The 27,878-nt window shown below is 40.7% G+C and overlaps 1 protein-coding gene across 3 annotated transcripts; it reads right to left on the reverse strand.

Annotated features, from left to right (window-relative positions):
• Positions 1–1,043: 1,043 nt before the first annotated feature.
• rps6kal (ribosomal protein S6 kinase a, like) lies at positions 1,044–27,878 on the reverse strand. 3 transcript variants are annotated; one of them, XM_028589345.1, is made up of 22 exons: positions 27,502–27,878; positions 24,849–24,908; positions 24,641–24,757; positions 24,470–24,551; positions 24,245–24,325; positions 22,703–22,782; positions 21,900–22,006; positions 20,903–20,940; positions 20,434–20,576; positions 20,258–20,328; positions 20,020–20,108; positions 19,713–19,777; positions 19,096–19,198; positions 18,787–18,911; positions 15,298–15,423; positions 14,642–14,731; positions 14,391–14,549; positions 14,136–14,297; positions 12,931–13,007; positions 12,501–12,618; positions 11,069–11,209; positions 1,044–2,071 (listed from the first exon to the last, which is right to left on the reverse strand). In XM_028589345.1, exons 1-22 carry the CDS (start codon positions 27,526–27,528, stop codon positions 1,946–1,948), a joined length of 2,187 nt encoding a protein of 728 aa, XP_028445146.1. In that variant the 5' UTR covers positions 27,529–27,878; the 3' UTR covers positions 1,044–1,945. The 3 variants fall into 3 exon arrangements, with proteins under 3 accessions (XP_028445146.1, XP_028445147.1, XP_028445148.1); XM_028589346.1 differs by having other exon boundaries at positions 15,301–15,423; positions 27,502–27,876; XM_028589347.1 differs by lacking the exon at positions 27,502–27,878 and adding an exon at positions 26,315–27,330.

Here is a 27,878-nt window from a genome sequence, read left to right on the forward strand (position 1 = left end):
CCGGAAATGTGACGCTTACAACGCTAAAAAAAAAAAAATTACATTATTGCTACAAACACTTTTAGGGACAAGTAAAAAAATTCCATTAAGAAGTGAAGTCTGTGGAGCAACGTAAGAGGACTTTACACAAACATGACATTCACCAGCATTATAGTGGAAGAAATCTCAGCCATGGATAGCTCAAAATCCAGCTGAACAAACAATTAGAAATATGGTTTTGTTATTCAGGTGAATCAACCACTCTTTAAAGTGACCATGTAACATTTGAAGGAAGACATAACACACTATTATTCTTAAAAATTAAAAGTTGAATTCATAAGCAAAAAAAACCCCACCCTTATTCCATTCAATACAATCAGTGGTTTTGCTGTTACAACCTTACTTGTTCTGGTTCAGTAGCTTATGGTGGCTAATGTTAGCAAATATAAGGACATTGCTGTGTAATTCACATTACAGAGTCAATTTGCTGACTTTTTAACTTGACTTCTTGTGTTATACTGAGTTTTAACATGTAACAAATAAACACTTCAATGGTTTTATCATGAAGTTAAATAAGAAGAAAACACAATCTACATCTCCAAAAATGAGTGGAAGACTCATCTTTAAAGTTCCACTGTTGTTGCCTTGCATTAGGATGTTTTCCTGAGTGGAAAGACGTTTGGGATAGAACAAACCAGCTTGGACGACACTTGATGCATGTCAATAATGATCTTTAATGTCAATATATACAGAACTTGAAAGAAAAATAGAATCTTAAAAATCAAATGAAATAAATACAATATCATACAATTTCCACAATGTCTTTTTGAAGAGATATCCATGGAAATCTTTTTTTTTTTTTTTAATTTTTTTATTTAAATTCAGCCTCTCTGGTTTGACGGGGTGCGTCCCGTCCCCCCCAGAGAAATCCCTACAGCTCCCCCACATGCTCTTCTCTCTCATATATATATATATATATATATATATATATATATATATATATATATATATATATATATATATATATATATATATATATATATATATATATATATATAGCCAACTAGAATTTCTGTCATCGTGAACACAATGTTCCACCTTCTTTTGTCCATCTGCAGCTTATTTTTCCTCTACGGATACATTGTTAGCATCACCAGAGCCGGTCTATGGAGAGCCTGTTCACTCCCTATTAGCCCCATTGTACCAACCCGGAATTTTCCCGAGAGTGGAAGTTCTCCCCTTATTAGACATTCTCTGGCATCACGCAGACGGTGCATCTTAAGGGAAAAAGAAATACAGGTTCTGTCCACACACACATTTATGTAACAAAAGTGTTGGCAGATGATTTTGATCCAGATGGACTTTTTTTAATCTGCCACAAGCAGAATCATCTTTTTTTTTAATTTTAAGCAAGGAAACAGTCTTACAATGTCCCTCAGTCATTAAAATCCTGCCAACACTGTCGCACATAAACCATTACCTCACGTTAAAGAAAAGAAGTTAAGACAGCAAAAGCCAACAAGGGAAGGGGAGAGAACTGAGGAGGATGGCAGAGCGCAGATGAAGAGAAGTGTATGTGTGTCTGTGGGCGGGGGGGCACAGTTTACCGAAGCAGCTTTGAATCAGCCAATCACAGTGAAGGAAAACATCAGCTGGTGTGTTTCTCTTCCCCACACGCGGGAAGAGAGAATGAAAGGCGAGGAGGGCAAGTGCATATGAAAGCTGTGGAAATAAATACAAGTCTGTCTCCCCAGCAGTAACTGATATGTGAGTTCCCCCTCTTCTTCTTCAGCTGACTTCTTCACAATGCAACCTCGTCCAGTGTGAGAGTGCATATGTTGGGTGAGTCAAATAAATAGATTAAAAAGGGAGACAGTAGGTCTGACTGGCCAGAACTTCGGTCGGGGTGTGTGCGTGTGTGTGTGTGTGTGTGTGTTCAACACTGGAGGGCGAGCGGTGGTTGGGTCTACATGTCTGTTGAGGTGAGTTTCTTCATGCTGCGTCTCTGGGCTAGACTGGACGCTGCCACGGGCTCCAACACCGGCTGACTCGTCTTCTGGCTCAGCGCTGAATAGGTGGCAGCCATGGCTCCCTGGAACACAACACGGTGAACACTTGACTTTAACTTTTAAATACATCCAAAACTCCAGCTTCGAAGCAATTCTACTAACTTTAGCTGTTTGGAGGTCATTAAATCCTGGATGGCAGCAAACGTCCTCCAGTTGAATGAAAAGAAAACAGATTTTATTTGGATCCCCCACCTCTACAAAAAACCTGAGCAATACCCTTGGCCCTTGGTCATCAGATTTACAGTGCGAGGTCAGAAACCTAGGTGTTCTCTTTGACAGCTCTCTTAATTTTGATAACCTAGTCAGCTGTTGTTAAAGGTAGTTTTTACCAGCTTACAACCGTAGCTAAGCTGAAATACTTTTTATCTAAAAACGATCTCGAGACAATCATTCATGCTTTTATTACCTCATGTTTAGACAACTGCAATTCACTATACACAGGCCTAACCCAATATAATTTAAACAGACTCCAATTGGTCCAGAATGCTGCTGCAAGACTCCTCACTGGCACGAAAAAGTATGACCACATAACTCCCATTTTAGCTGAGCTTCATGGGTTGCCAGTGAAATTCAGAATCGATTTTAAAGTTTGACTTTTTGTTTTTAAAGCACTCAAGCCCCTCCGTATATTTCCGATCTCCTGTCCACTTACTCTGCCACCAGGGCACTCCGGTCCAAACCCAACAACTCCTGGTCCTCCCCCGGACACGCCTAAAAACCAGAGGGGATCGAGCCTTCTCTGTAGTAGCCCCCAAACTCTGGAATTCCCTCCCACCCCATATCATGTAAAACAATTGCTAGTTTTAAATCAAATCTGAAGACGCATTTTTACTCTCTTGCTTTTAACTCCCTTTGATTCCTAATTTTATTTTATTTTTTAAAAGGTCCCATGACATAGTGCTCTTTGGATCCATCCATCCATCCATCCATCCATCCATCCGGTCCCCTAATACTGTATCTGAAGTCTCTTTCCTGAAATACAGCCTTGGAGGAGAGAGGGGGGGGGCAAGGTGGAGGGTGGGGGTGTGGCCTTGACCAACTGCTACTTTGCTTGTTTGAAAGCCATGATGTCTCTCTCTCATGGGTGGGCCAAATTCTCTGGGCGGGCAAAGCAGAGAAAGGGGAGGTAACCTTGCTCCTTATGACCCCATAAGGAGAAGATTCCTGATTGGCCCAAAGGCAGAGCAGGATACCCAGGGCTCGGTTTACACCTATCACCATTTCTAGCCACTGGGGGACCATGGGCAGGCTGGGGGAACGCATATTAATGTTAAAAAAAAAAACTCAAAGTGATAAATCTTTTTGTATTTGCAAACGTTGTTCCATTGCGGTTTTGTTCTACGTTACATTATTTAATTCTACCTTTGCCTAACTATATTCATGGTACCTTACACACTTGATTATGTATCTTTAAAAGGCATACAGTTTCTGCCTTCCCTGCTCTACCTGTAAAGCACTTTGGGTGAACTCTTGTTCGTTTAAATGTGCTATACAAATAAAATGACTTGACTAACCCTTTGCTGGTGTGTGTGTGTGTGTTGTAAGTTTGCATTATTTTCCTAAAGAGTGTTCACAGGAGATCAGTCGGTTTTGTGGTACTAAACAAGCCCAGTTTTTTTTGATTTTGTGATGCTCATTTCACCCTGATAAATTATCTTTATCCATTCAGCAAAATAAGCATTCATCTTGACATTTTTTTTCAGATTCTGGTTGAGTTATGCTAGTTAAGGTTAATGGCAATTCTTTCTACCGCCAGCAGAGCTTTTCCACCAAAATTAGCGCCTATATTGTAGTGGAATGGCTTCAAATGACGACCAAAAACGCTTGTCTTTAACTGTGAACATTTACTGTTCAATACGTTGCAGTTTTACAAACAAGAAAGTGAACGAACTTCAGCATGATGGTCATGTTTGCATCTAGCGTCACACTTTGATCTCATTACACAAGCTAGCAAGAGTACACAACAGACAACTTCTGTGTAGACTCTTTCAAAATTAAAGCACTTCCTGTGACGGTTCGTAGTAAACTCAATTACTGTTAAACAAATAAGGTTGTGTACCTTTTCACATATCAGCTGTAAATCAAGTATTGTAAATAATGTAAGTAGTGAGTTTAAACCACACTATGATGTACCATTTCCTTTAGACTGTTATAAACTAAACAACATGAATTCTTTATTCAAGTGCTTTTAACAAACGTTTCACAACACATACAGTACAGGCCAAAAGTTTGGACACACTTTCTCATTCAGTGTGTTTCCTTTTTATTTTCATGACTATTTACATTGTAGATTCTCACTGAAGGCATCAAAGCTATGAATGAACACATATGGAATTATGTACTTAACATAAAAGTGTGAAATAACTGACAACATGTCTTATATTTTAGATTCTTCAATGTAGCCACCCTTTGCTTTTTTATTAATAAGGGAAAAAATTCCACTAATTAACCCTGACAAAGCCCACCTGTGAAGGTAAAACCATTTCAGGTGACTACCTCATGAAGCTCATTGAGAGAACACCAAGGGTTTGCAGCGCTATCAAAAAAGCAAAGGGTGGCTACTTTGAAGAATCTAAAATATAAGACGTTTTCAGTTATTTCACACTTTTTTGTTAAGTACATAATTCCATATGTGTTCATTCATAGTTGTGATGACTTCAATGAGAATATACAATGTAAATAGTCCTGAAAATAAAGAAACACATTGAATGAGAAGGTGTGTCCAAACTTTTGGCCTGTACTGTATGCTGGTCTTTAAATGTGAAAAAAACAAACACTAAAAGTGGCTGGGTTGGATCAGTGGGTAGAGCAGTCACACATATACTGAGAGGTTTATGCCTCGACACAGAGGTCCAGGGTTTGAATCTCGCTCACCTAGCTGTCCTGTCAAAATTAAGGCAGAAAAGCCCAAAAAAATAATATAGGTGATAAGACTCCATTCCCATTGCCCATTGAGTATGGCTTTTTTTTTTTACTGGTGTTACTTAGTAAACAGTAGAAACTAGAAAGCAGCATGGAGTCCAGTGAAATTATTACGTTTGTTACTTTATATCTGTGCAGACTAATTTGGATAGATGTTTTCGAGTGCTACGTGCACAGAGACAGACATAATTTGTCACTGAGAAGATGTGTGTCAAAGCATAACGCTGGAAAAGGGGCAAAAATTAGCGCAATGTTTCCATCACAGTCGGTTGGAGCTGAAGCCCACAAATACTGGGACTACTGCAGAGTCATTTGTCCCAAGAATGAATGCAGATTGTAACCTTTCCCACCAAAGACAAAAGCCAGATGGTAGTGGGTGTTAGTGGGTTTTTTTGTCCAGTGGGAAGCTGTTTGTTTGTTTGTTTATCTTGTACCACGCACTTATCCAGAGAATGAATCAGAAACGAGTCATACTCGACATCATCTGAAAATGTGCAGCACTAAAACCTAACACTGGGTAGAGCTTTGCAGATGCATCTTAAAAAAGTAAAAAAAAACATGACAATCAAAATTATAAGCAAAAACTAAGGGCCACGGTGTAGGCAGTCATGGTCAAGAGGTTCAGTAACATTGACACATGCTCATGTAATCGCTCATGTAATCACAACTGCCTCGGTTACACACATCAGCGCGTCTACACAGAAACCAGTCAAACTGGTGAACCATCCAGTCTGACAGAAAAGGTGTGTAATTGATGAAAGTTCAAAGAAGAGACTAAGTTCGAGCTTACAATGAGCAAATAACGCCTCCTGATGGCTGCGGTGTGCAGCGAGGCATTTCAATAGTTAATATTGGTCAGATCTGATTGTATATATATTTGTACATTTACTCCTCTAAGTATATTTTTTGAGTAGGTGTGCTGGAATTTTATCTTTTGTTATCTTATCTCATTTATTATCTCTTATATTTAGTATATTTCTTGTATTTTCTGTATGTGTGTATGTTTGCATGTTCTTGGAACTTACTGCTGTTACAAAGTCTTTTCCCAGTTTGGGATTACCCGTGTTCCAAATTATTATGCAAATGATATTTTACACAGATTTTCCTAAATAGTTGATGCAAATGACAGTCAGTACAACTTTCAAGTCACCAACCGTTAGGGTATAAGTCAAATTTAATTAAACAAACCACCCAATTTTTTCAAAAACAAAAAGCTCAAAAGGCACTGTTCCAAGTTATTATGCACAACAAAGTTTCAAAACATTGTATAGGTTTTAAAGAACTGAAAATAGTCATTTGCTGAATTTGCAGCATTAGGAGGTTACTGAAATCAAAAGTTATTTCAATCAAACCCATCTTAACAGGGCCAGTTGCATGTTAACATAGGGAGCCCTTCTTTGATACCACCTTCACAATTATTGCATCCATTGAACTTATTTGTTTATGGAGAGTTTCTGCTTGAATTTCTTTGCAGGATGTCAGAATAGCCTCCCAGAGCTGCTGTTTGGATGCAAAATGCCTCATAGATCTTTTGCTTGAGGATGCTCCAAAGGTTCTCAATAGGGTTGAGGTCAGGGGAGGATGGGGGCCACACAATGAGTTTCTCTCCTTTTAGGTCCATAGCAGCCAATGATAGATAGATGATAGAGAGGTATTCTTTGCAACATGGCAAGAAGGCACGGTTCTTCTTTTTGTACCATGGAAGAAAGTGGTCAGTCAGAAACTCTACATACTTTGCCGAGGTCATTTTCACACCTTCAGGGACTCTAAAGGGGCCTACCAGCTCTCTCCCCATGATTCCGGCCCAAAACATGACTCCGCCACCTCCTTGCTAACGTCGCAGCCTTATTGGGACATGGTGGCCATCCACCAACCATCCACTACTCCATCCATCTGGACAATCCAGGGTTGCAAGGCACTCATCAGTAAACAAGAATGTTTGAAAATGTGTCTTCATGTATTTCTGGGCCCACTGCAACCATCCTCCCCTGATCTCAACCCTATTGAGAACCTTTGGAGCATCCTCAAGCAAAATATCTATGCGGGTGGGAGGCAGTTGGCATCCAAACAGCATCTCTGGGAGGCTATTCTGACATCCTGCAAAGAAATTCAAGCAGAAACTCTCCATAAATTCACAAGTTCAATGGATGCAAGAATTGTGAAGGGGATATCAAAGAAGGGCTACGTTGACGCTATGTTAACATGGAACTGGCCCTGTTAATGAGTTTGATTGAAATTGCTTTTGATTTCAGTAAACAGGACCTCCTAATGCTGCAAATTCAGCAAATGACCATTTTCAGTTCTTTAAAACATATACAATGTTTTGAAACTCGGTTGTGCATAATAATTTGGAACAGTGCATTTTGAGTTTTTTATTTAAAAAAAAAAAAAAAAAAAAAAAAAAGTTTTCATTGGGTGGTTTGTTAAATGAAATTCGACTTATACCCTAACGGTCGGTGACTTGAAAGTTATACTGACTGTCATTTTCATCGACTATTTAGGAAAATCTGTGTAAAATATCATTGGCATAATAATTTGGAACATGGTGTAATGAAGTCCGTCCATCCACCCATCTAGATCTTGAATCACATGTACAAGAGAGGAGAAGAGCAAAACTAGATCAGTGAGAGCAGCAGTGGGATTGATGAGGGGCAGGATGACGGGTCCACAGTCAGCAACACCAAAATTCTGACTGACGAGTGGAAAAATTATGCACGGTCCGCATTGTGCTAATAGAAAGGTACAATTCAATGTGTCCATTGAACCATCCATCCTACATGACGACAATTGTACTGTCTGGTAATGACACTGGAAATCTATCAATAAAGCTTTGCTTGGATGTCAGAACTGAACATTGCTGCTGACCAGGTGCATCCCTTAATGGGGATACGATCCTCGGATAACGTGCAATGTCACAACTCATGCATTACAACGGCTTCGTAGACATGACAGTGACCTATGCCGCAGTCCTTCACAGTCACCAGGACGCAGAAATGGGAGGTTAAACAGGATGTCCACTGCATGAAAACTCTACAGGAATGTGTCGCATGGTGTCCAAAACCACATTTTCTAGTTTACCGGCAGAAAAAAGGTTCCGTGCGCCATGCGCATGGTTCAAAAGGGTTGTACCTAGTGCCAAAAAAAATTATTATTGGTGAGTTTTGGGCGTAACATGCAATAAACCAATCAGAGGGTCCTCTTCCATTCCCTTTAAAAGCCAGGCGCGTTTGGACCTCGGCACATTGCTATTATGATGGAGGATTTGCTGAGCAGGAAGGAGAGATGTTCAGGAGAAGAAACTGATCTGCTCGTGCATTAAGTGAAAGTGCGTGAGCAGATCATATAATACTTTCACATTGTAATATTTTCATTTTTAATCTTCTGCATGTTTGTGTGCTGCTGTGTCCCTGTGTGTGTGTAACAATCATAGCGTACACGCACATTTTACTAATAATAACAATAAAATGCTGCGTTATTGACTTTAGACCAGGTTTTTGTTGGCCAATGGCAAAACCACTTCCGGCTGCCTCAAGATAGAAATACGCCCAGAATGCACCTGAACACACCTCCCTATAAGACCATGCACGCCCATGAGCGCACAGATGGGCGCAGGTGCATTTGCTATTTAAATGATGTGGCGCTGGACGGGAAACTGACAACTGCACCGGGTGCAAGATAGGGCCCTGTATTCCTGAGTGGTACAGGTACGATTTTTTTTTCACCAAAAGCCAGAAGTAATACAGAAGTCTGCCATGTCTGCTTACCTGTTGCATTACATGAATAAACATCTCTACAGAACACACAGTGAGAAAGAGGAATGATGATACCAAGTTAGATGTTTAGGTGATATGCTGAGGGTCAAAATGACTGTGAGTCTGTGTGTAGTTAAAGTGGTGAGGAGAGAACAGACACAAAGCCAAGCTCTCAATTTAATGTTGATATTTGTTCCTACCCTCACCTATGATCACAGGCTTTGACTTTCATCTGAAGGAAGGGGGGGGAAAATCACAGATAGAAGCAGCTTCCTGTGAAGGGTAGCTGGCCTCTCACTGCACGGTTGGGTGAAGAGTTCAGCAATATCAGAGCGCCTCTATATATACAGCAAGGACGCTGCCCAGACAACGTCTCTCTGTAGGAGACGATAGAGTGATAGAGACTGCAGCACTCAGTTGGGAGTGCTCGGGGATCCCGCAGAGGGAGATGAAGGGAGTTAATGGGGGGTGATGATGATCAGGCTGCCCTGTTGTGCTGTTTTTACTCAGACTTATTGTGCCTTCAAGTGTGGTCATGTTGAGGGTTCTCATGACTCTAAGTGGAAAGTTTCTGATAGCTTCCAGGTCACGATTTGTGATGTACGCTGAGGTTTTGATGTTGGTACCCATTAAAGTTCCTTCATTTTTTTACGTCAGTTTGTTGTTATCTACCTTCTTTATCCTATCGCTCCTAAACTTAGTGCTGGAGTTAAAAAAGAATGATTTGCCATTTTTTGTAATTTTTCTTTTTAAAAAGAGAAAAAGGCAACATACTTTTTTGTTGTCAGTCGCCTAGCAACATTGCTCTCGTGAACCACTTGAGTGCCACATAGGTTGTGTCAAAAATAGAACCTGATGAGTTCCATTTGAAAAGAAGCATCTGACCGGGAAAGGTGGCAAGATAAGAGAAGGATGGACACATCTGCTCTGTTGGATCTGCTATTAGTATTAGATGAGGTTAGAAGTGTGTGAATCACCAAGCATTATATGTCAAGAGACACTGCAAGGGTATGACATCACGTAGCAGAGTTGAGACCTTTTCTGGTTCGGGGAGATGCTGTGGTTCCATGTTTAGAAACACTGAGTAAAGGGGCTTTACCCATTAGGCCAACACATGTGAGAACATGTGTCCCAACTAGTGGTGGAAGAAGTATTCAGATCCTTTAGTTAAGTAAAAGTACTAATACCACACTGTAAAAATACTCTGTTACAAGTAAATGTCCTGCATTTAAATTACTTAAAGCTACATTGTGTAAGAATTTCTCCCATCTAGCGGAGAAAGTGTATATAAGCAATTGGCTATTACTTTCTAGCCCCTCCCATTCTGATCGTGTTTTAACTCCTACGGTGGCCGTATTATTCCAAGAAGTACGACTTTGTCCGTGAGTGTTCCTTCCAGTGTAATAATAGTTTTAGGTTTTCGTTATTTTGGTACCATTTCATTGTTAACATCAGCTATCAGGTTCCCAAACGAATGCAAGCTAATGTTAGTAAAGTATCAGCGTGATCCTCCATCTTCAACAGGCTTTCAAATCTGCCGGCGGTCATGTGTAATCTCCCCCTGGCATTCGTCACGGTGCCACTGAGCGTAAAAGCACGAAAGGCGGCGGTATGTCCCTCTTTGGCTAATGTATTTTAAAGATGGAGGCGCAACATGGAAGAATACATGCGACACGCTCATATTTATTCTGAATGATTCTGAATGGCAGATTCTATGCTTACGAGAATAGTTGGTGGAAGTAATTACACATGAATGAGCACATATTTGTGAAAGAAGTTTTTTTTTTTGCTAAGAATCCACTCAAAAAATTACACAATAGAGCTTTAAGTAAAAATATGTAATTATTTTTACAAGTAAATGTCCTGCATTTAAGTTTAAAATGTACTTAAAAGTATTAAAAGTAAAAGTTCTCGATGCAGAAGAATCCTCACATTTTAGAAACTGGAAAAGATCCAAACTGTTCTGTCAGTCAACTAAGTTTATACTTAAGGCTAATCATTTCAGCTGCACTTGTAGGCAGTTATATTGTTGGGTAGTTTAATTTTAATATATGTGTTTTGTCTGCAAAAACCCTAATTTGTAAAGTAACTAAAGCTGTAAAAAGTGCAATATTTCTCTCTGAAATGTAGTGGAGTAGAAGAAGAAAGTGACAAAAAGAGAAAAGAGTACTTGTACCTCAAATTTGTACTTAAGTACAGTACTTGAGTAAATGTACTTCGTTACATCGCATCTCTGGAAGGTACAACCTGCCTTTAAATTCGACTACATGGTAGAAGATGATGGAGGCTGTGTTTTTGCTGCTGTGTCTCTGTCCGTGTGTTGAGTAGGTGGATGTAAACACCCACCTTGACGAGGTGAGGTGCGTCATGGCGTGTGAGCTGGTAGTGTGGTAGCGTATCTCTGCAGGTGATCCAGGAATGCTTGAGAACCTGCGCCGCAGTGTATCGCTGGTGAGGGTCCACATGGAGCATATGGGACAGCAAGTCCTGGAACATAGAATATACATACAGTAATAACATCAAGTTATTTCAAGTGGGATTTTTCATTGATGGATAAACACACAATTAAGCCTGTAACAATTATTACATAATTGTCCATTTTTTTTTTTTTAACATAATTGCGGTTTCTTTGTTTAACCGCAATTAACTGTTGACATTAGCTAAGGTCTTAAGGCGTATGACTGGTAATTGTTAATTTTGTTTCGATATGCCAAATTGTTATATAGGCTAAGTGATTACTGCTTGCTGACTTTTTTTAAATTAAGTTATGTAGCACCTTTCAAAAAAAAAAAAAAAAAAAAAAAAAAAAAGTGTATAAAGTGCTTTACATACATTAAAAGAGAGGGGGGGAAGGGAAATCAATAATATAAGACTAAGAAGATCTAGAAAATATGCTTTAAAAAGGTCCCATGGCATGACAATGTCACTTTATGAGCTTTTTTAACATTAATATGCGTTCCCCCAGCCTGCCTTTAGTCCCCCAGTGGCTAGAAATGGTGATAGGTGTAAACAGAGCCCTGGGTATCCTGCTCTGCCTTTGAGAAAATGAAAGCTCAGATGGTCCGATCTGGAATCTTCTCCTTATGAGGTCACAAGGAGCAAGGTTACCTCCCCTTTCTCTGCTTTGCCCACCCAGAGAATTTGGCCCCCCCATGAGAGAGAGAGAGACGTCATGATTTGTAAACAAGCAAAGTGGCAGTTGGTCAAGGACACACCCCCACCCTCCACCTTGCCACCCCCTTTCTCCTCCTCAATAGCTACAGACACAGAAATGGCACATCCTAAGGAAAGCTCATTGTGGGACTGGCTCTAGTGGCTGTAATTATGCACCAAAGCTGAATTTCTGGAAAGAGACTTCAGATACAGTATTAGGGGACCACTAAGGTCTATATAAAAGAGACTTCAGATACAGTATTAGGGGACCACTAAGGCCTATATAAAAGAGACTTCAGATACAGTATTAGGGGACCACTAAGGTCTATATAAAAGAGACTTCAGATACAGTATTAGGGGACCACTAAGGCCTATATAAAAGAGACTTCAGATACAGTATTAGGGGACCACTAAGGTCTATATAAAAGAGACTTCAGATACAGTATTAGGGACCACTAAGGTCTATATAAAAGAGACTTCAGATACAGTATTAGGGACCACTAAGGTCTATATAAAAGCATCCGAAGAGCACCATGTCATGGGACCTTAAAAGTCACAGTAATAATGAAAATTAGCTTCAAATATACGCCGCCTGTGTGAAGCGACAGAGTGTCAGTATGTGTACCTTTGAGGTGTCCGATACAGTATCCCAGTTGCCACCTGTCAAAGAGAACTTTCCAGATCCTATCCGGAGAAGAATCTCTTCTGGTGTGTCGTTTGGCCCATTAGCAAACGGCGTGTACCTGGCGGGGCAAAAAGAAGAAATTAGGAAAACGCATGCTGTATTTCAATTCACAGAGTCTATTGTATACTAGTCTTTGGCACTTTGACAATTATTTATCAGAAATTTGCAACTAAAAAGTGCTCCAGAACGCATACAGCACAAGCAAAGCAAGTAAGCAGAGCAATGATGTAGACTATTTGGAGCTCCATCTTTGCACGGCATTAGACTGGTTTAAGACATTTGGACACTTCACGATTAATCATTCCCTCCCACATTGAAGCCAAATTATCCATTATTAATTGTTTAATTTTTTTTTTTAGTGAAGTCTTACCCTGCCAGCATGGTATACAGTAGAACTCCAAGACTCCATATATCACAGGCTGCATCATAACCTTGCCGCATTAGTACCTGGACCCACACAAACCAAGAAAGGCAAACCATTAGGGACTTATATTGACAATGGGAATAAAAAAATAATAAAAAATAAAAAAACTCTTCTTTACATGCTTACTACCTATCCTCTCCCACATTAAATCACTTTCACCATATTTAAAAAATTGTAGTGTACAGGTTTTTAAGTTCAGTTCAAATTTACTTATATAGTACGTTTAAAAAAGAAAAAAAGGATAATATACACAAACCATACACAAAACAAAATAAACAACAGTAGGAAAAGGTCAAGGTGTCAAAGCTCAACTTGAATTGAAAGCCAATGAATAGAAGTGGGTCTTAAGCAAGCACTTGAAGGTTTCAGCGGTCCGAGCAGTTCTTATTTAAATAGGTAAACTATTCCAGAGATTTGGAGCAGTCACTGAAAAGGCTCGGCCAGCTTTATTTTTTAACCTGGATCTGATTGGACGACATCAGTGCTTTGACAGGAGCGTGGACAGGTAAAAGCGCCGATAAATAAGAAGGCAACAACCCATTTAAAATATTAAAAACAAGCAATACAATTTTAAGAGACAGACATGCAGGAAATCGTCACAGTTTGGACCCTGGACCTCTGCGTTGAGGAATAAACCTCTCAGTATTTGTGGGTGTTTGGTGTTGTAAGCCCCCCACGTCGTCTTCCAAGCAGCGCTGCCTGGAAGGCACTAGGATTAGGCTATGGTTATGGGCCTTGAAGTCGGCGTTGGGGGCTTAAAACACCATTGAGCATATAGGTGTGCCTGCTCTACCAACTGAGCCAACCCGGCTCTACCAACTGAGCCAACCCGGCTCTGCCAACTGAGCCAACCCGGCTCTGCTCGTGCTTTTTAGTCCCGGTTAAAAGCCGAGCTGCTGGGTTCTGGACTAGCTGTAACCGACGAAGATATGACTGATTCAACCCAACATGTAAAGAGTTACTGTAGTCTAATCGATAAATGCATGTATAACTCTTTTGAAATCATTACGTAGCAGGTAGGGCTTGACTTTAGCCAAAAGTCTCCGCTGGATGAAACAGGCTTTAACAACAGAACTAATCAGTTTTTCAAAGTCGTACATTCCCTCTGGCATTTGTTCTCTCTTTTTCTTCCATCCTGTCTCCCCTCTCACCTCTGGTGCCACAAAGTTTGCGGTGTAACAGGGGGTGAGCAGCAGGCCGTTGCCTCCCCGAAGCTGCTTGGCAAATCCAAAGTCACAGATCCTGATGGAGTCGGGATTTCCCGAGTCATCCATATATAGGATGTTACTGGGCTTCAGGTCTCGGTGTACCACCTGGGGAAGGAGGAGGAAAAAAGAAAAAAAACATTAGAAGAAGATATCACATTTTTCACTTGTGCTCCAATATGTACACAAGTGTTTCCTCACCCCTTGGCAGTGGAGGTAGTCAACAGTCTTGGTGATGGTGTAGAGCACAGCACTGGCCTCTCTCTCAGAGAAAAACTTCTGCCTGAGGATCTTATCCAGCAGCTCCCCTCCCTTCATCAGCTCCGTCACCAGGTATACATACCTGCCCTCGTCATACACCACACACACACACACACACACACACAATCAGTATGGTGACAAACTACAAACTTTACTGCCGTGAAATGCTTGCACACACAAAGGTTACGGACGTCTTTCAGAGTGATGATGTTGGGATGCTGTCCGTATCGCATCAGGATCTCGATCTCTTCAGAGGGGTCCCTCTTACTTTTGTCTATAATCTGAGACACGTGGAAACACAGATATGAGCAGTGAGTCAAATTACAGTGTACTGGCAAAGAATTAAAGCATTTCACAATCTAAACTAGCTTAGATATTAATAGCAGCATTATGGTTTCAGTAGCTTGAAGCGGTGCTGCCCCCTGCTGGTCTGTTGGCCAATAGAAATGCTTTCTTAATTTTCCTCAATTTCATTCACACATTCAGAGGCTTTTATGAACCCACACTCCAATATGTGAAAATTTAGTTCCCAAGGATTTTAAAATCACAGGGCTCTTTAAAGCTGACAAACCACAACCTTCTAAATGGCTTACAAATTCACTAAGAGTGGAGTTGCACTCTTTTTAATAAAAAAAATAAAAATAAAAATAATCAAACACAGGTACTCAAGAGGTGCTGACCATGAAAGGAACAACTTCAAAAAAGGCTGTCACACAGCATGAATGCAACTATTGATATTGACCATGACACATAATGCATCGGAGGCCTGAAGACTAGAGGAGCAGAAAAGAGAAAATTAACACTGGTGCTTAGTAGATTTAAAAAAATACATACAAAAATAACTTACTACCTTCACAGCATAGTCCATGGCAGAGACTCGGTGTACACAGCGTTTACAAATGGAGTAGGAGCCGACCCCTATGTCCTCCTGCAGCTCGTAAAGATCAGAGAACTTGGTCGAACCGCCGTGCATCTGGAGAGAACAAGATTTTAACTGTTAAGTTACATTCTTTAAATGGGGACATATCACTTTTCAGGGTAAACGGAGTGCCTACCAACCCGCAAACTGAAATAAAACAACCCAATCAGTTTTTTGTGGGCTGCCTAGATCAGAATTAACAGGTCAAGCCATTCAGATTTGGCTCCCATTCAGATGTCACATGCAGGCTCATTAGAATATACCGCCTGCCATCGGAGTATCTCAACACATGGCTTGAGAACTACACTGAAAAACTAAGTAAAAAGTTTGTGTGTGTGTGTGTGTGTGTGTGTGTGTGTGTGTGTGTGTGTGTGTATATATATATATATATATATATATATATATATATATATATATATATATATATATATATATATATATATATATATATATATATATATATATATATATATATATATATATATATATATATATATATATATATAATAAATACAAGACATTGTGCAATTTTTTTTCCTTAACAATATGTATTTATGTAACCCCAGACAATCTTCTTAGTTACACCCACACAACTCTGTGAGAGGAGCCACAGGTTAGGATACAGTTAGTGTTGTGAGTCGCCTAAAACCCAAGGTTGCTGGATGAGGTCCCCGTGACCCCAGTCTGACGTCTTAAATGTGATTTACGGTCCTATGGAGGCCCCATGCAGAGCTTTTGCCGTTGCATACGTAAGTGGCCTGAAGTTTATACTTGTGCATTGGTGTGTGTGCGTGTGTGAACCGGCGCGCGTGTGTTGTAGAGCGAGTGAGAGAGTGACATTGATTCGCTTTAGAGTGAGTAGTGACCCTAGAGGCATAGTGAGAGAAACAAAATGTCTCCTCCTGTTCTGTCTGACTACGGTCAGAAATCTGTAGCAGGAATGGACTAGCCTTCTTGGATCTACACATAATAATCTGATGCAAAAAGTAGTTTTTTTAAAGTAGATCAAGCAGGATATTTGTATCAGTGTATCTTTGCAAAAGGTGTGTCATATTTTACTCACAAGCCAATCAGAGCAGACTGGGCTTTATTGGGAGGTGGGCTTAAAGAGACAGGCGCTAAAACGGAGCATTTAAGACAGAGGGTAAATACGGGTAAATTCAGAGAAAAAGATGATTTATGAGAAAAATAAATGAATGTGTTTTTGAACGCGTGTAAATGTGTTCTAATTTGAACCTGAAAATGAGCATGATAGGTCTCCTTTAACATCAACTGAAGAAATTAATTTAAAAAAAAACAACCTACATAAACCTGGTGCTGTGTGCTTCCACCGCATTCATTTTAACACTTCTGTTCACAGAGTGGAACTTGCAGTAGTGAAGTTATTACATATTCAGCAGTCAAAAATGTCATTGCAGATTTACCGACATTGTAGCATTGGTTCCCTATTCACAAATCACGTAACGGCAAAATGCTATCAAAATAGCAGTTATGGGCATAAACTGAGCCATGCTGAATGGGGGGAGGACGAGTGTGTGTGCGCGTGTGTGTGTGCGCGTGTGTGTGTGTGTGTGTGTGTGTGTGTGTGTGTGTGTGTGTGTGTGTGTGTGTGTGTGTGTGTGTGTGTGTGTGTGTGTGTGTGTGTGTGTGTGTGTGTGTGTGTGTGTAGTGTAGTGGAACACAACAACCATAGAGAGGCGAAGTCCCTCCCCTTCTGGTGGACCACAATGGGACCTTAATTCGGAAAAAAATATGTATCATAGTGAATGGGGAAAGACAAGTTATTTTTGATTCTGTTTGAATTGAGCCATGAATTACACATATCATGTTCGTCAGTTTAAAAGATATATTTGCAAGTCATGAAAGTCTCCGTTTATCGTTAAACTGTTGCTGTATAAGACTGTGAAAATACGTAATTAGATAGACGACACACTTTACAGTCGCATGGATGACGTCTCGCTGAAGCTATGATGTCTGTTGTTTGTGTTAAAAATAATACACACACAGTACCTATACATGCACAAATGGAGAGATGTCAGAGTGAGGGGGCTGCAGCTGTCGATGGACAGGCGCCCCAGCAGTTGGGGATTAGGTGCCTTGCAGTGCCCAGGAGGTGAACTGGCACTTCTCCAGCTACAGTCCACCACCATACTTTGGTCCATATGGGGACTTGAACCAGCAACTCTCCGGTTCCCAACCCAACTTCCTACAGACTGAGCTACTGCCACCCCACCGGGATGTAACGTTACTCACATGAGCAGCGGATCTTGCTCGTTCTTTCGCTTCTCCGCTGAGAAAAAGCCACTGGATAAAACACATCAGGTAAGATAACGTTACATGTGTTGTGGAACAGAGCTAAGCTAGCTAGCTAGCTAACGAGCAAGCCGAGCATCAAGCAAGGTGAGGCATATTGCGCGAGACGAGATGTAGTTCACTGATCGGTTTCAAATCCGATCATCGCTTCCCAATTTAATATACGCAAGTTTGGGTTTCCGAAGCAGCCAGGCGCTTGTTGTGTTGCAGCCGTGGAGCTCAGTAAGCAGCGCTCTAGTCAGGTTTTATTTCACATTGAAAAAGCTGTGAAACTGCAAACCACCATTGGATCAAAATAAAACGTTCCTCTTATTGTGAAAATAGGCATGTGACCCATTTCAACTCCACCCCTCAAAGAACCGGAATCGCAAGGAAGAATCAGAATTGTTTACATCCAAAGAAGCCCAACCCTAGTGGTACTACGACAAACCTACAACAAAATGAGACTTTCTTCACTTGGAAAATTATCTTTTAAATTGACGAACATCGTATGTGTAATTTATGACTCAATTCAAGCGGGATCAAAACATTTTGTCTATCCACGTTCACTACCGTACATATTTATTACGAATTAATGTTCCATGGGGACCACTGGAAGAGGAGGGACTTCGCCCCACTATTAAAGGATCGTTTTGGTTGTTTTGCAGCTAGGTTTAATTTTAGCAGTTGCCATCATGTCAATCAATTTGGATCCTAATTCGACTTCTTTGTACAGAAATCAACATTTAAGTCTGCAGTGAATATTGTCAGATTGAAAGGCAGCCGCTAGAATCAAGAAAGGAAGTGTACTCTCGAAAAATATTCAAGAGAGATTTGTCAACTAAAATGCTGTGATAATTTAACAGGTACAAGGTGGTGCCTGCAAGATGGAATCTGTAAAGTGGTAGACACTTCTAGTTAGTTAGCTAGTGGTGTTGCAATGTGGCAAGTCCACTGTTGGAGGTGTACGAAATTACTCTGTAATTTTTGCACACCAATTGAGCTTCATACAAAGGCTAAAAAGTAAAAGAATATCTGTGTGTGATCTTCATGTCTTTGAGATAATATGCTAAGAATTAATTAGTGTAAATTGTGATAGAGGACATTTGCACAGTGTGTGTTCACCTGCACTATGGGGAGTATGCTGAGCAGCGGGGAGCTCTTGTTCTCATCCATAGGGTTTGGAGCAACAAAACTGAAGCCTTTGAAGAGCTGGTGGGCGTTAGCACTGGGAGGAATACCTGGGGAGTCTGAACATACAGAGATAATTCATAATATAGACATTTGAACATACAGACACCCAATGAAATTGGGAGTTATTTCTTGCAGTGCTGAGTTGTAGTTTCCAGGGCTGCAGGAGTGGCTGTTGTTTTTAATCTCAAAAGCATGTGAACAGAGCGTGTGTGCGTGTGTGTGTAGGTTTGGATCATTTACCTTTAGGTGTTTTAGCGGTGAACTCGGGGTCAAAGCAGAACGTGTCATCGGGTTTACCCGCTGCAGGCTTGAATGGGGGCTGGAGCTCTCTCCTGTACAGTTTCTGCAGAAGAAAACGCATACAGTAAACACAAATACTGTACATGTTAGAAAATCAAACCTCACCACAGGCTGTTTGCAGTGTGTGAACATATGGGAGAGTGACGCCCCCTCCCAGATTAACCCGCTCCCATCCCTCTACAGCCCGGTCCAGCAAAGGCTCCTAAACACTCACGCAGGGCTATTAGTGCACACACAGTGAGAACTGGCCCTCTGCCCAGACACAAACACAAACTATAGTTGGCGTGGCCAAGAATGATGGCCAGAACTCACCAAGCCAACCATTTGTTAGGTGTGAATCCTCAACAGAAGCTGGGGACTTACATGGGTCTGTGAGAAATGAGGTGTGTGTGTGTGTGTGTGTGTGTGTGTGTGTGTGTGTGTGTGTGTGTGTGTGTGTGTGTGTGTGTGTGTGTGTGTGTGTGTGTGTGTGTGTGTGTGTGTGTGTGTGTGTGTGTGTGTGTGTGTGTGTGTGTGTGTGTGTGTGTGTGTGTGTGTGTGTGTGCGCGCGCGCTCACATTCCAGTCAATGGTGGAAAAGAAAGCGTGGCGTTTGATCTCCTCCACTCCGTCGGGCCCGGCCCCTAAAGACACAGATCACTCTGGTTCAGTTACCCTGGCACGTTTGTCATTTTATTGTTTTCAGAGGATCAACACATTCACACATTCTTCTCCCAGCAGGTTTCCAGCATGTGATTTTAGTGGATGCCAGAATGTTAACAAGCTCAAGCTAAGCGAGTGGCGCAATGCGCAGATCAACAACACCTCGTTTTCTTTTATTCTAACAGGTCTACATGCTCACCCAATCAACTGTAATGCAACTTACCTAGTCTGTTAGAAGGGTTACGTTTGAACAGCATTCTCAGCAAACTCTGGGCTTCCAGACTTAGGAACTGGGGCATTCCCAACTTAGCTCTGGAGGGCGGAAACGAGCAGAAAGCGACAGGTACCGGTAGATATGGACAAAAAGAAAAAGCCACGGTTCATCATTACTTACAAATCAAAACTTGTCTCGCTTCTGTCACACTTTGAGTGTCTTAATCATGCAGTGCCTAATGACTCACTTGAGAATCATGTTCATGGTCTCATTGCGGTCTTTCCCTTGGAACGGCAATGTCCCCGTTAGCATCTCAAACTGCAAAAACACAACGAAAGAACGGGAATATAATCAACAAGATTTTTTTTTCTTATCAGTTCATATACATGTCAAAGCAAACCAAAACAAAAAAGGTTTCTGTACCATAAGTACTCCCAGAGACCACCAGTCTGCACTCTGTGTGTGTCCTCTCCTGTTGACCACCTCAGGGGCCATATACTCCACCGTACCACAGAAGGAATAAGCCTTCTTATCAACATCTACAGACTCTTTACTCAAACCAAAGTCTGCATACACAGCAATGCAAAGCAAAAACATGGTAAGATACACAGCTGACTGAACAGTCCCATGCAATAGTTACTTTTATGCTTTTAGGGGTTGGCAAAAGAAACGTAAGAACAGCTGTTGAGGAAAGCCAGCCTACGGACAAACATGGGGTCATGAATCGTTTCTCAGTAAAGACACATTTAATATAATACAAGTTTAATTACAGGCTATTAACTAGATTAGGCTATTCGATTACTCTTTTGAATAAATAATAATAATAAAAAAATAAAATAAAATCAAACATTACATTTGCATTACATTTTAAAGCATCAAGTCAAAAACATACCTGTTAACTTTATGTGTCCAGCTTCATCAAGTAAGATGCTGAAAGACAATAAGAGGTTTTCCAAGGAGGTGAGCTTCAAAACAACAATACAACAATGATATTTAATCACCCAGAGGAAATCTTTGCAAATCTATTCTTCTTCTAAGTTCTGCAGGTTTCCAATGGACTGCTAATCATGAGGAATAACACTCCATTCAAAGCCACATTGGACACATCCAGTCACAGATTCTGAAACTACTCCGGCTGGGCTCAAGTCAAGAATGTGTTAGCTGGTACGGATCTGTGTGACAATGTATGTTATGGGCAGAAATGAGTTGTGAAACATAAAAAGGATCGGCTGTATATGGTGAAGGTTGCGTGTCGAGTAGAGAAAAACACTGCAACACATTCATCCGGAAGAGAATTGCATGATGATACATGTTTGACTCCAACACGATGGAGTTGGAGAAATGAACACACTATGAATGGATTTTCTTTTAGGTGATGAAAACCAAATGTCCTTTGAATTCTCATCAGCGATCTATCATAAAAGATTAAACATCTCTTCACAACATCTGCTAAAAACACCTTTTTTGGCTATGTTTCATGCATACTGCATATGGGTAATTATGTAAATGATCTCATAGCATAATTTCCTCTTCATAATTTAAGACAATCATTTTGCTTTTAGGTCTAACTCTTTTCAGCCATTCACTAATTTATTATAGAAAATATGGAGAAGGAGGGGGGATTGGACATTAATGTGTTATGGTTCAAAAACAATGTCCAAGTAAAAGAATAATAATAAACATTTTAAATTTCAATAATGCCTTATCAACTTTCTGTAAGTAATGCTTATGGCATGTCATAACGGACGGTGTTGTACAGTTTATATGTGCAAGTCAAAAATCATCAGTAAGAACAAATATCTGTAGGTAAGTTGGAAGGCGTTGGAAGATGGCTGTGGGACTTGGAGTGTGAGTGGGCAAAATGTGAAGGTGAGGTCTAGGACTCGTACTTCTCTGGCTTGAGATCTCTGTAAACTATGCCCAGGCTGTGCAGGTGGTTGAGGGCCAGGGCCAGCTCTGCAAGGTAGAATTTCACATCTTCCTCTGTAAACATAACCTGATAAGAACTGGACAAATTTACTCTCTGAACTAAGAAGAGGAGAGAAATTCAGCAGCAAAGAAAAAAAAAAAAAAAGACAACTTCAATATTAAGCAAAAAAAACAAACAGAAAACAGAAGATTATTATTGTCACAACAACAACATTTCAAATAGGTTACAGTGCTCAGCAAGCTGTTGATTTGACATTGCCAGCAGCTATTGCTTTGGTTCTGAGACATGCTTTCAACACAAGGTCTATCTGGAGAACAATCACACATTTGAGTTCCCTGAAAGCATTTGAAAAGAACTCATCTGTGCATCTAACTGACAAGCAACGGATGATCTAAAAGCGAATAAAGATTCTAAGAAAAGCACTTGTGATTCCATGAGGAATTCAAGTCATGATTTAAATAAAAAGGCCAAACAGAAAGCAGGAGAGACAAATGACTTGGCAGTGCTTATGCTTTAATTAAATACATTTTTACATTTCTGCACACTAAATTTGCACCTGTTCCATTTGTAGCTGTCAGCTTAACAATCCCTTAAGGTTTCTAGAAGAACATTGTGGCATATGTAATTCTTATTTTCATAGACATGTTTAAAACATTAGGCAAACAAGACCATTAAATAATAGAATAATAAGGACATGCTGTACTTTTCTTTTTGGACAGAAAAAGTTACAAACAAACTTAAAGTAACAGGACGTAAGGTTACCTCTTTGGATAAGCGAGTGAATACATCCCCTCCCCTGAGAAAGTCCAGTATTAAATACAGTTTCCCTTCCGTCTGAAAGGCTGGGAGACAAGGAAACATGTCAATTTCCTGCAAGTTAATCATGTTCTGATTTCAAATTAGACACTTAGGGTGATGCATGTAAACAGTGTAACTAACTTACAATAGCAACAGCTTTCCAACATAAACAATGATGATTTTGATATCTGGATAGATATTAGCTTGATCCTTTTGTTTTGAATTATTGTTTTAATGTGTATTGTGGAAATCTGTGTTAAACTAATAATAAACTTGACTAATTGGGACTAATTTCTGTTCAATAACTACGTAATGTAATGTGTTTACACAGCTATGTAAATTCACTTGGCACCACGTTGCACCTCTTCCTACAGCAACCGAACTCAAGCGGATGGAGTGCAATTTTTCAGATTTACTATGAGCGATGTCGCAGCGTGAGAAGGGGATGAGATTTTTTTTTGTAGCCGTTGTGATTTCTCATTTATTCATAACTAACGTCATCATTTTTTATTATTTCCTCAGCTGTGGATCATATAAGATGTGTCGCTTCCTAACCTCGTATACGTCAAGGATGTCAGCATCCATTTTGTCCAGTAAAAATAGGTTGGAGGTGAAGGAATGCGTGATACTTCAGAAAAATAGCGCCAGGGCAAGCGGCACGTCGCTTAGCCTGTTTGCTGATGCACAGAGTCGGTTAGGACATCTCCATTGGGAAATACGCAGTGTTCCAAATTATTATGCCAATGATATTTTACACTGATTTTCCTAAATAGTCGATGAAAATGACAGTCAGTATAACTTTCAAGTCACCGACCGTTAGGGTATAAGTCGAATTTCATTTAACAAACCACCCAATGAAAACATTTTTTTTTTTTTTTAAATAAAAAACTCAAAATGCACTGTTCCAAATTATTATGCACAACCGAGTTTCAAAACATTGTATATGTTTTAAAGAACTGAAAATGGTAATTTGCTGAATTTGCAGCATTAGGAGGTCCTGTTTACTGAAATCAAAAGCAATTTCAATCAAACTCATTAACAGGGCCAGTTCCAGGTTAACATAGGAGCCCTTCTTTGATATCACCTTCACAATTCTTGCATCCATTGAACTTGTGAGTTTATGGAGAGTTTCTGCTTGAATTTATTTGCAGGATGTCAGAATAGCCTCCCAGAGCTGCTCCAAAGGTTCTCAATAATCAACAATCTGACGTTTGCTCGTTCACGTTGCGTCCAGTTAGGAAGAGGTGTTACTTGCACGAGTTTGATCACTCAACTTGAAATATTTCAACTTGTGCGGATACACAAATGGCCCGCCTCAAATTTGCATTTATCTTACTTTGCATTGACTTTGTATGTAATCGTGCCATGCAATTGGTGTGATTACACCATCATAATACTCGAAATATTTTGAAAAATTATGTCTCAGATTGAAACATAAAGATGCACATAAGCAGCGTATCCCTACATGAAATAGGTGTAGACTTTGTAAATAGGAGTTTCTCTTACCGTAGTGCAATTTCACTATGAAGGGATGATTGACTTCCACTAAAATGTCTCTTTCCATCTTAGTGCGAACTCTGTCCCTGACTGGAGAGACAAAACAGGAAGAGACCGTGAGAGACAGAGAGAGAGAGCGACAGAGAGAAATTCAACACTAAGGACAGAACATACTGGATGATTTACACTGTGGGGTTTTGTGAGGATGTAGGTCGAAAACAAAAGTTGTGTTACCTTTCAAAGATGCCTTTTTTAGAACTTTCATTGCATATAACTGACCAGCATCTGGACCCACGATCTTCCTGACGAGAAATACCTGAGGGAACAAGAGAAGTTCAGAAAGACACAAACACCAGTACGATTGCGCTGATGGAAACATTTTATTTGTCTGCCAAGTTTCCTCACCTTGCCGAAAGAGCCCTGGCCGAGGACTTTGAGCAGTTCAAACTGAGATGGATCAGCTTTCTCGCAGCCCTCTTTTACATGGTGGGTGATCGGAATCTCCTCATACGTCCCGTCGTCCTACACAAACCGTATCAGTATGAGACAGCCGCACAAGACTGCAGGTCTATCATTCTACATGCTCCAAGACCTCACGCCCATCATTACTTACACAGTGTGAGAAAGACTCTCCCTCCTCCATGGGCTCGTCCATGATCTCATGCCCATTGACCTGCATCGAAACCAAAACAATCCGGAGTCAGCATCAGTAAACACTTTAACAAAGCTTTGTCATCCTTGTTTTCAACTCAACAGGATTATGAGTGCAGCTGCTGCACGCCCACACGTATGACAGAAGATTCAACAGATGAAATTGATGAGTCACATGGAATAACAGTGCGCTTTCACTTTTCCCAACGCAGGCTCTTTTCGTTGTCAACAGTATGGATTCCATATTCTAAGCCTGTCCAGCTGTCCAGCTCTCATCCTGTCCATATAAAGCCCCTCATTATTAGCATTCTAGCTTAATCCCCAGCCAGGACAAAAACAACATGTCTGACTGGCTCTGAGAGTCTGATGTTTGATTTGCTGCAGTCAGCATTCAACCTCTCAAGGAGAAACTATGTCTAAGCTCTTTTATGGCTTTAAGCTGATAGTCGTGGGAACAGTTTTTTATTTTTATTTTATGTTTTAAAGACCACAGCTAGACATGTTTTGTTCTACCCAGTTATATTTAGGAGCCTGTTTCATGCCTCTCTTTTGTTTGTTTAAATAGACATACTCTGTGATATTGTCAGCAGAGGAATGTCAGACATTTCAGCATCCGCAAGTAAACGGACTGACCGCTGTGACATTAACCAGGTCTGCATATTTCAATTCTGGGCTGAAGCTCGGCCTGCGTGATGTATTCAGTCCTGGGTGTTTGTGTGTTGAATTCTATCAAGCCTCTGAAGAGGGGAGATGAGTCACAGCCCTACGCAAGCCCACTCAGTGGGTGGAGCCACCAACATACACTCACACCGGTACATCAACAGAACAGAGGCCAACAAACCACTTTCCAATATCTTGGCAAAATAGTATGACATTATCAACATAAACATTCAAATCAGTCAGGATGTACACTTCAAAGCAAGACATAACACAGAATTGTGTCAAAATGTAAGCCTTGGTGCATCTCTTCAGTATAACATCCAGGCTAGCCAAAGCCAGGGCAGTGCTTGTGTCATAATTCACACATACATTTTCACTCCCACCTTTGCTGTGGCTCATCACGGCTTGTAACAGAGTGCAGCCTACACTTGCAGCACAACCAGGCGAGCCTTTTCCAGCCATTTGGAAAGATGTCTGACAGCCATACATAATATCATCTGACAATCACTGATACCAGCATGTAATACTTTAGTTAAATATCATCTTCAAAGTCAAACAGTGATACAAAGTGCATTAAACAACCAGTATAACCACTAGGCCGGTTTAGGTGTCTAGAAGCTTTAATGTTTACTTATGCGTTTCGGTTACCTTGGCAGCTTTCAAATGTGCAGCATTTAGTGAACAGCAGATTAAAGTGCTTATTCATAGCAAGATGAAAACCCTTTTGAAACAGTTCATTAATTCTTCAAATATCTCCATGTCACCTACCTAAACTGAGCTCCTTCAACAGATACGAATGTTGTGGCAGAAGTCTACCAAATGACCACAGAGACGAAAGTTTACCTCAACAAAGAATGGACTAGGTCAAAAGTGTATGTTGCAATAGCTTTCTGCTGGCTTAAAAACAGTGGCAGCAGTCAGACAGACAGTTTGGACTGTAGGTGTGAAAGACTGCAAAGAATCCCAGAGATGGAGAGGTTTAGGATGTCAGGTTGGTTAGCTGCACATGAAAAAACATCTGACCCATACAAAGGCAAACTGAACCTTTCCACATTTATCACAACACAGCACTCTTTAAAAAGGCATCATTGGTTTCACTAAAGTTCTGAAAATGATACATTGATATTATTAATACAAGGGTTTACATTCCATTAAGAGTCCCCTGTTAGGAGCCTGGTGGAATGGATAATATGTTGCGGTAATGTTTAATCGCAACAACTTCACTCTGCTAATGCAGTTGACATACTGTCAGTTGTGTACGTTAGAGGAATAGTTTTATCAAATGATTACTTATTACGTATCTAAAAAAAAAAAAAAAACGAGTTAAAGCTTATAGCCGCATCACTTGTGCTGGTGACAAGTCAGCCCTCACTTGTGAAGAAGACGTCTGACCAAATTTATCCCAGCTAACGTTTGTGTTAAACTTTGAATACATGTAACGTCGCCGAACTATTCTATAGCCTGACTATGGATACATGAAAACACTTCGCCAGCTCTTAATTAACAATACGGTGGAGGTTGAATACAAACTTGTGTCCAAGTTTCAAGCCTGCAAGCCGTCAGCTAGCAAGCTAACTACATGCTAATGCTACATACGCTAAGCTAACTATGAGGCAAACTCCTCTTGAGAAGTGTAGCTAAATAACAACAAAAGCTAAGAGGAGGTCATGTCTCATTAGATTGAGGGCCCGTCCTCTCCTGCGGAATAAAGAGTGGTTGCGAAAGCCTGGGCGGGCAGCTATCAAACTAATAAACACGGACAGTGTAGCAACAACAATAAACACCTAACCAGCTGTTAGCATTAGCTAGCGTGTTAGCATGCATCACGGTGCGCTGCAGATCGTGACGCGAATATAATCTCTACCCAGACTTGCAGGGCAACCTAACTTAACGGGACAGCAAAAAACAATGTTAAGCAAATCAACATGCAAATCTCGCAAAATGTATCAACTCACCTCACTACAAACGCTGTTTACCTCCATCTTGTGCCAGGATCCCTCTCTAAGTCTAAGGCATCGTAGTCCACCTAGACCCCCGCTCCACGTTGCATGTCTTCCCCTCTGTGGAAGTCCGGCTATTCTGCTTTGATGATCAGAACCAAGCTGTGGCTGGGTGCCGCTATCCGGATGGAATCGGGAGCTCGGTGCGCGGAATAGTTGATGCTGATGACTGGACCATACGCTGGCCGAGAGCACCGTTACCCTGCCATGGATGCGAATATGGCGGCTATCGTGGTACCTGATCGTCAGTGAATGAGAGTTTATTGACGTATTTATGACGCAATTGTGTTAAGGATTTCCCCCCAGTCCAAACCAAAGCAACTGATCTGGAG

The sequence above is a fragment of the Perca flavescens genome, chromosome 10, assembly GCF_004354835.1.
Source record: "Perca flavescens isolate YP-PL-M2 chromosome 10, PFLA_1.0, whole genome shotgun sequence".
NCBI lineage: Eukaryota > Metazoa > Chordata > Actinopteri > Perciformes > Percidae > Perca > Perca flavescens.

Excerpts from the sequence above, each read along its gene's own strand:
- rps6kal (XM_028589345.1), bottom strand. The coding sequence starts at position 27,528 with ATGGAGGTAAACAGCGTTTGTAGTGAG. Across the intron at positions 22,007-22,702 it reads TCACTCGCTTATCCAAAGAG|GTTATGTTTACAGAGGAAGA; the intron begins GTAACCTTACGT and ends AGTTCTTATCAG. Across the intron at positions 18,912-19,095 it reads CACCGCTAAAACACCTAAAG|ACTCCCCAGGTATTCCTCCC; the intron begins GTAAATGATCCA and ends CTGTATGTTCAG.